General features: G+C 34.6%; 1 protein-coding gene across 1 annotated transcript; it reads left to right on the top strand.

Annotated features, from left to right (window-relative positions):
- Positions 1–6616: 6616 nt before the first annotated feature.
- Positions 6617–7709, top strand: LOC133035940 (uncharacterized). Its single transcript, XM_061112384.1, has 3 exons — positions 6617–6764; positions 7140–7256; positions 7306–7709. The coding sequence occupies exons 1-3, from the start codon at positions 6617–6619 to the stop codon at positions 7707–7709; spliced, it is 669 nt and encodes a 222-aa protein (XP_060968367.1).
- The last annotated feature ends 1331 nt before the right edge of the window (positions 7710–9040 follow it).

Raw genomic sequence — 9040 nt, 5'->3', positions numbered from 1 at the left:
AGAAACAACATTCATGTCATTCCAATACTAGTGCAACCAAATAAAAGTAATTCATGTCATTCCAATACTAGTGCAACCAAATAAAAGTATGAAATTAAAATTATTTTCTTTTGATTACATCTGAGTGTATTGCCAATAAATTTGTTAGGAAGTTTCCTTCAAAGAGAATATTTTGTCTTCATGCGAATTAATTGGGGTTGGAACATATCCATGGTTTCAATTTGATGAGTGTGCACGATATATACAAAGTATAAAAGTCATATATTTTTTATTATTGAATATAATGTATACATATTCCTAATATTATTATAGAATATTATATTATACTTACCCTCACAAATATTCATTTAAATATCCAACCTTTATAATATTAAAATGATATTTTATTTAATTTGTTGAAGTAGTCAATGTAGTTAAGTTTATTTTCTTACAACATTTTCCGTTCATACGAAAATGAAAAATGTTAAATGGTATTACATGACTATTTTTTTAAAACACTACATTAATAATTTAATAATTATTAATGGTACACTTTTAATAATTTAATATTAAATTTTATATATTTTTATTTTAAGAGTAATGGTATATAAGTGCACATATAAGTCACACATAAATATAAATACAAGTAACATATTATTGAGACTCATCTTAAATAAATATAATTAATTAAAATTATTTATAACATAAGTGTGTATTAAATTTATGTATAATTTGTATATCCACGTATCATTCCTTTTATTTTAATAAATCATATGGAAAATTAGGACACTGCCTTTTGCTGTGACATCCTAGAGTGTCTAATAATAGTATTTCTCTATTATAATTAATTATATATGTTTATCTATTGAGCTTTGAGAAATTATAATGAAAGAGTAAAATAAAATGAATGAAAAATTACTACAAAAAATTATTACTTTTAGTGACAACTTTTTGGTCACAACATAAAATTTTTGTGACTAAATGTGACTTTTAGTCACAACAAAAAATTATTTGTGACTAATACCTTTAGCCACGGACTTTTAAGTCACAACATAGGAATAATAATTTATAATTAGTCACAATTTTTTTTACTTTTAGTCACAAGTTTTGTTGTGACTAAAAGTAAGATTTCTTGTAGTGAATTAAGACAATTACAATTTTAAGCAAAATATTACAAAAGAAAATAAATAAATTTAATTATACAAGGGAAATTTCACTATTTGCCCTTAATAATACACCCCATATCAAAATTTATACCCTAAACTAATTTGTACAAATTAATGCCTATAATTTTAAAAGATACCCAAATTACCCTTTAATTAAAATTTCCCTCTAACAGTTTACCTCTCTTCCCCTTCGTCCTTTCCTCTCTCTTCCCACTTCGTCTTCCCCAACCCCCCACCTACCTCCGAGAAACCCAACCAGCGAGGCACCTCCATTGAAGGTGTTCCCGACCTCCATTCCCTCTCTCTCTTTCCACTTCGTCTTCCCCAACCTCCATTCCCTCTCTCGTGCCACAACGAAAGTCCGAGAACCCACTTCGTCTTCGTGTGCATCCAATCGACGAACCCACGAAGGAAACCCACAACCCAGTCGAGAACGACGAAACCCACGAAACAACCACCACAAAATCCAGTCGACACCCACCACTGTCCTCAATCCACACCCACCTCAGTCAAAAAAGTACCATTTTTTTTAAAAAAAAAAACAATTGATTTTAAATGTTCAGTTTTACTAGATTTTTGTGGATTACTTGATTACTTGTGATTTATCTTTGTTCATGTACATTCTGTGGATTACTTTGATTCTGTGTATTATTTTTGGCGAAATTATATGTATGTACAGGGTTTATCGATGATTTATCGATAATTTATCGATATGATGTCGATGGACTTATCATTGACTCTGTTTTATGTGAACTTTTGACTCTGTGTTGTTAATGTATATCGATAGGATGTCATAGGGTATGTCGATAGGATGTCGACACAATAGTTTTGTTGCTTTATGTGACCTGTAATGTCGACAATTTGTCGACGGTATATCGACATACAATGTCGATAATGAGTTGTTATAGCTAAGTTGATCATGTCGACAAGATGTCGACCTTCTGTCGACACAATGTCGATAATGAGTTGTCCACATAGCTAAGTTGGGCATGTCGACGTCATGTTGACATGACGTCGACATAATGTCGACAATGTTGATTTGCTACAAATTATGATCCTTTTTCTTGGTATAACGATTACATGTCGACAGTATGTCGATATGTTGTCGAACAAATTTTGTTGTTGTTTGCTGTTTGATTATGTCAATGTCATGTCGACATGATGTCGACCTTATGTCGACAATGTTGATTTGCTACAAATTATGATACTTTTTCTTGGAATATCGATCACATGTCGACAGTATGTCGATATGTTGTCGAACAAATTGTGTTTTTGTTTGCTGTTTTATTATGTCGACAGAATATCGACATTATGTCGACTTGATGTTGACATAATCAAATTTTTTGACAGTAATATTTTCTTGGTTTTTGTTTTTTCAGATGGCTCCCAGACTCATAATTCCAGCACCCGAGCATTTTACTAGACGCGTTACTTATAGAGGCACCGGAACTTTTGTAAAAATAAAGTCTCGGTTTGAGGAGTACAACTTGAATAACACAGGGAAGAAAAGCCGTTTCGGCAACTTTTGGAATGTCGTACCCTTGACATTCTCCTCGGTGTTATTTCACCAGCTTATGCTCCACAAAATGAAGGTAGATGCCCAGGAGGAGTTGAGGATGCGGTTTTACATTGGTCGGAAGGAGGTCAGATTCGGAGTGCTTGAGTTTGCACTTATTACAGGATTGGACTTCTCCTCGGGGCCAACAGAAGAGGAGAAGGTTGTGCAAGTTGCTCGCTCAGGCTCAGACCGATTGATCAACAAATATTTCAACCAGACTGGTAGTGTGAAGACAGAAGCACTCCAAGATTGGTTCACAAACTGTCAGAACCCGGAAGACTTGTACAAGCTCGGCTTGTGCTTGTTTGTGGAGTTAGTGCTTCTGGGGCGCGAGGCTAACGCGCTGATTACTCCTGACATACTTAGATATGTCGAAGACCTCGAGTTCTTCTTCCAGATTCCTTGGGGGAAGCACTCATTTGCCAGACTCATGCACTCGCTTCAAAAAGATATGTTGAAACAGAAGGCCAACTACGAGAAGAAGCTGAGTTCGGATGTTCAGCATGAGTGCAAATACACAGCATATGGCTTCGCACCTGCAGTACAATATTGGGCGTACGAGGCCATTTTGGAGGTAGGGAAGAGGTATGGCACGAATCACGGGATTCGGTTCCCCAGGATGCTTAGCTGGACGAGCAAGGGTGATATTAGGAAGAAAGAAGTCAGGGCATTATTTTCTAGACGGGTATGAATTTCACTTATGTTCAGAGTTATTATTTAACATAAATGCTTGTATTAAATGCTAAATGGTTCTATTTTGATATTTTTTGAACCATAAACAGAATCTTGAAGTGGTGAAGGGCCTACTTCCACGGACAAAGGAGGAGGCATTTGTGAGGACCATATCGTACGATGGTGTGGAGAACCTAGTTGATGATGGTGTGGATGACACAAAGGCTGAGGCAGATACTCAAGTACCAGACACTCAGGAAACAGACACTCAGGTAACAATTTTTGGAACTTTTTTTTTATGACTTGATTTTTTATTTTTTTTGTTCTGTGATATTTGTTACATTGTGGAATTATCGTATGCTTACCGTATTTTTTTGGTATATATTTTTTCAGACCACTGGTTCAGACCCTCAGCCCAGTGCACCATCTTCATCAGGCGTTCGTGGTGCCGAGTACACTGATTTAGTGGCGAGGTTGGATAGGATCGAGGCTAACACTCAGGGTATGTACGCTGCTCATGCCGAGCTGAAGAAGGCATACGAGACCAGCCATGTAGAGTTGAAGGGTGGTCAGAACATAATTATGGAGCAGCTCAGAATCATATTGGCCATGTTGAATCGTCCGCCAACGACCGCTTCGGCACCGGAGGCCCCAGCAGATCCATCTACCCCACCACCAGCTGCATCACCCTCACTGGAAGAGGAGGAGGTCTTCCCTGATGGGTACGATCCTTATGAGGGAGCTCCAACGACTCCCATCGATACAGGTGTTATCCATGTAGATGACACCGAGTCCCAGGGTGACATTCTGTCGATAGAGGCACAACCTGCAGGGTGACATTTCTCTCTTATCTTATATCTTATATTAAATGTGTTTATATAACATTTTTTTTTAATATTGCAATTCAAATATGAACCCATTGCACATATTTAAAAAAAATATATATATCTTTTTTATTATTATTTTTTTACCAAAAAAATACATTTCTATTATTATTATTTAAAAAAAATAGAAAAGTGTATGAACAAAAACAATGAAATGTGTTATAAAATTATTAGTATTACGATAATTAAAATAAAATTATAATTAATTAACGATAAATTTTGAATATTTTTATATTTTTTTTACAAATAACACTTAAATTAAAGATTTAAAAAAATTGTTTATTAAATAACATCCACACACAAAAAAAAAAAAAAACTAATTATACAATAAAAATATACATAATTAAAATAAAAACTAAGAATATAACTAAGTATATGTGTATTACACGTAATATATATAATACTATATAGTAGAGATATAATATATATATATAGTATGTATATTTATGTAAAAGTGTTTAGAGGAGAAGAAGAGAGCAATATAAAAGAACAAAGTAAGAATAGAACAACAAACACCCAAAGTGGAGATGGGGATCACCAAAAGCTTGAACAAAGTTTCTACACATTTGCCCAAGAAAATTATTTCCCCCACTATGAAATACTTAAGACTTTTTGGAAATACTTCTGGAAATTATCAAGCCTTATAACTCTCTAGTTTTTTGTTTGCAAGATAGAAGAGAAGAGTATGTCTCAAAGAATGAACCAATGTCCATATTTATAGTGTTTACGATCATACACTTTGGAATTCAAACACCCCACACCCAATGGCAGTTACCATATCTTAATTGGGTATAAATGAGTGATTTGGAGGTTATGGGAGTTGTTAGAAAGCATCCACATTGTCAAAAACGTTCAAATTATAAAGCTAAAAAAAGTAACTAGTTACTAGTAACTAAATTTTTCAGTTTTTGTAAATAACTCTTCAAAACATTCCAACCATTTCCACTTTATTTTATATCACTTATACACATTATAAATTACAAAAATAAATTCCAAGCAGCTATATATTTATTATAGCTTTGAATATCAAAGGATTAAGTTGTGTAACCTCTCTTTATACACTTAATTAGTGACAATGTAGAAGTTACAAAATGTGAATAACTCTACCTCTTATGTTACCATTTATATGATGATTACATGTATATAACTCCCAATCACCTTATATATTACTCATAATAATATATATTATATATCATAATTTTAATCTTAAATATTATATTATTTAATAAATAATATAGCATTTTTCTACTAGATTAAAGTTTGTGATACATCATTGTAACACTTATTTAATCAATCAAACATATCTCATATATATCTCCCACTTTGAATAAATCAACACTCATAGAGAGACTTTGCTCTAGTGCATAAGATAAAGTGTCTTTAAATTTGAACTTTATCATAGTGTAATCATCACAAATTTTATTGAAAATTTTGTTGACAAAGTATTGAACCAAATTTTCTTTATAATAAAACAGTAATTACACACACACACCTTTGCTAGGTTCACCCAAGACCCCACGTCTCGCTTTGCACCCTTAATGGTCTTGTGCACATTCCATGTATTGACCTTTTTAAGAAAATAGACTCCTCAATTCTCATTTAATGAATTTGAAAAAAATTATTTATTTATTACAAAAATAATTACTATTTTGTCAATTCAAAGAAATTTTCTTCGAACTCTTTATCCCTACCCTTGACAGTGTTTCAAGGTAGTGATTCGGGGATCATTGACCTATAATTGTAAGTTCCAACAACCTAAATTATTTATTGAGTCTCATCAATCAAATAATTATTTTTTTTATTATTAATTTCATGATTACTCAACTATAAATATGGAATTACACTCGTAGTAATTATAGAATTATATTTACTGAGTTTTACTACAGTGTTTATTAATATAATCAATTCCAGTGATTAGCCCTCTATGTTAGTTTTAGTCAAAATACCATTTCACCTTTTCTAATTACTTCTTTACCTTTAGTTCCATTAATTCCATAGTGGAAGTATAATCCAAGATCCTATATGAATTTGTACACAATATTCCAGTTCAAGAATTAAACTTAAAGAGAATCAACATTCAGTCCATTAAGAAAGTCAGGATTCCATAATTGTACATCATCTCCCAAGCCACCCATTTTATTAGATTCCCAAAACAGAAGTTGGAAGAATTATCTTCTCTAAGAAATTTTAACAAGTGAATCAAAGAAACTAATAACATGAACAGGAGTTCATGATAACTCAGGATTAGGCCAATCTACTATTGATCATTGTTATGATATGAATTAGGTCTTTATGATAAACGACATGTTGATAAAGACAGCTTTATTCATATCGGTTCTTGTCATATATAATCTCTAATGAGAAATACCCAGACACTCATAGACGCTGCAGCTGGTGGGGCTTTTATGAGGAAAAGTGCTAATGAGGCCTTTGAATTACTTGAAGAGATGTCCATCACTAATCAACAATGGTCAACAGAGAGAGGCCAATCTAAAAAGGATGCGGGTATGCATGAAGTCGATGCCATAACCAAGTTCACTGTCTAAGTGGAGGCATTGACGAAGTTGGTGACTGCAGAAGCCAAACAAGCTCAAGTTGTTTGCAAGTTGTGTGGAGGACCTCATACTACTGACACCTGCCCTATATATGTAGATAGTTTGCCAATGGAGCAAGCCCAAGCCATTGGAAACTATCAGAATAATTATGGTTTCAACCAAGGGGGTCATCTGTAGAACTTCCAAAAGTAGTTTCCTAATCAGCAACAATAATAGTTTTATCCTCGGAAAAATCAATCTCAGCAAAGCCAACAGTATCAATAACAACAAGACTCTAGTGGAGGGTTTGATTCTCAGATAGATGCATTACTGCAATTCATGACAGAGATTAAGTCTCCTATTCAGGTCTTGGAAACCAAGGTGGGGCAGTTGGCTTCTCAAAACACTAACAGGGCTCAACTTAACTTTCCTAGCACTAATGAAGTCAATCCAAAAGAGAACTGTAAGGTAATTATCTTGAGAAGTGGTAAGAATTATGTTGCTCCAACCAGCACCTACACCAAAAAAGAAAAAGACTACGGATGGTCTTCAACAAAAAGAAACTTCTCCTCCCATTAGTATTGACCATCACCTAAAGATTCCCTATCCTGAGAGGTTGCGCAAGAATAACATGGATAAGCAGTTTAGCAAATTTCTTGAAGTATTCAAAAAGCTGTCTATCAATATCCCCTTTGCAAAAGCCCTTGAACAAATGCCCAGCTACGTCAAATTCATGAAGGAGATTTTGTCTAAGAAAAGAAAGATGGAAGAATTTGAGACGGTAGCTCTAACAGAGGAGTGTAGTGCAATTCTTCAAAAGAAACTCCCCCCTAAACTGAAAGATCCTAGGAGTTTTACCATACCTTGCACTATTGGGAAGCTTGAAAATATTCATGCATTGTGTGATTTGGGGTAGTATCAACCTCATGCCCTTGTCAGTTTTTAAGAGACTACAACTTGGAGAAGCAAAACCTACAACTGTTACACTACAGCTAGCTGACCATTCTTTGGCTCATCCAAGAGGAGTTATCGAAGATGTCCTTGTCAAGGTGGACAAATTTATATTCCTTGCTGATTTTATAGTCCTTGACATGGAAGAAGAAAACAATGTCCCTATCATTTTGGGGAGACCCTCCTTGGCAACAGGGAAAGCACTGATTGATGTCCAGAAGGGAGAGTTGAAGCTTAAAGTTCAAGGAGATAAATTCGTATTCAACGTACTCAAGGCAATGATTTATCCTATAGCTAGTGAAAATAATTTCTCAATTGATGTGGTGGAAAAGTTCGTAGAGTCAAAGAAGCACATTGAAGACCCTCTAAATCTGACTTTGGTACAAGAGGAGGTGGTAGAACAAGACGGTAAATAAGTGAATGAGTATGCTATATGGCTTGACTCTTATGGGCCATTGAATAGAAAATATTATGAAGAGCTAGGAGTCATCCCAACAAAGTTAGCTCCATCTATTGAAAATTCACCTAAAGTAGAGTTAAAAGTCTTACCAGATCACCTGAGGTACGAATATTTGGGAGAGAATAAGACATTTCCTTTCGTTGTGTCAGCTCCCCTTTCTTCTATGGAGATAGATAAGGTGTTGAGGGTTCTAAGGAAACACAAGAGAGCCATAGGGTGGACATTGGCCAATATCAAAGGAATCAGCCCCTCAAGTGTAATGCATAGAATCCTAATGGAGGAAGGAGCAAAGCCCACCATTGATGCACAACAAAGATTGAATCCACCTATGAAGGAGGTTGTCATAAAAGAAGTTTTAAATTTGTTAGATGCAGGGGAGCTTATCCTATTTCAGACAGTAAATGGGTAAGTCATCTCCAAGTGGTTCCAAAGAAAGGAGGAATGACGGTAGTGAAGAATGAACTAATTCTAACCAGAACTGTCACAAGGTGGAGAATTTGTATAGACTACCGAAAACTTAACAAAACCACTAGAAAAGATCACTTTCTCTCCCATTCATTTACCAGATGCATGACAAGTTGGCAGGTCAAGAGTATTACTACTTTCTAGATGGGTACTGAAGTTATCACTAAATAGCCATTGCACAAGAAGACCAAGAGAAGATGCCATTCACATGTCCATATGGTACTTTTGCTTTTCGAAGAATGCCATTCGGGCTGCGTAATGCTCCAACAACATTCTAGAGGTGTATGATGGCAATCTTTTCAGATCTAATTGAGAAGTGCATTGAGGTATTTATGGATGACTTTTCGGTATTCGACTCATCTTTTGATCAA

The sequence above is a fragment of the Cannabis sativa genome, chromosome 3 (assembly GCF_029168945.1).
Source record: "Cannabis sativa cultivar Pink pepper isolate KNU-18-1 chromosome 3, ASM2916894v1, whole genome shotgun sequence".
Taxonomy (NCBI): domain Eukaryota; kingdom Viridiplantae; phylum Streptophyta; class Magnoliopsida; order Rosales; family Cannabaceae; genus Cannabis; species Cannabis sativa.
The sequence above is the reverse complement of the archived record's forward strand: the minus strand, read 5'-3'. Positions and strand labels throughout refer to the sequence as shown.

What these genes read in the sequence shown, in the direction of transcription:
- LOC133035940 (XM_061112384.1), top strand. Translation starts at nt 6,617, where the DNA reads ATGAGAAATACCCAGACACTCATAGACGCTGCAGCTGGTGGGGCTTTT. An exon ending in CCAATCTAAAAAGGATGCGG is followed by an intron (nt 6,765 to 7,139) that starts GTATGCATGAAG and finishes AATTCATGACAG; the next exon opens with AGATTAAGTCTCCTATTCAG. An exon ending in AGTCAATCCAAAAGAGAACT is followed by an intron (nt 7,257 to 7,305) that starts GTAAGGTAATTA and finishes TGCTCCAACCAG; the next exon opens with CACCTACACCAAAAAAGAAA.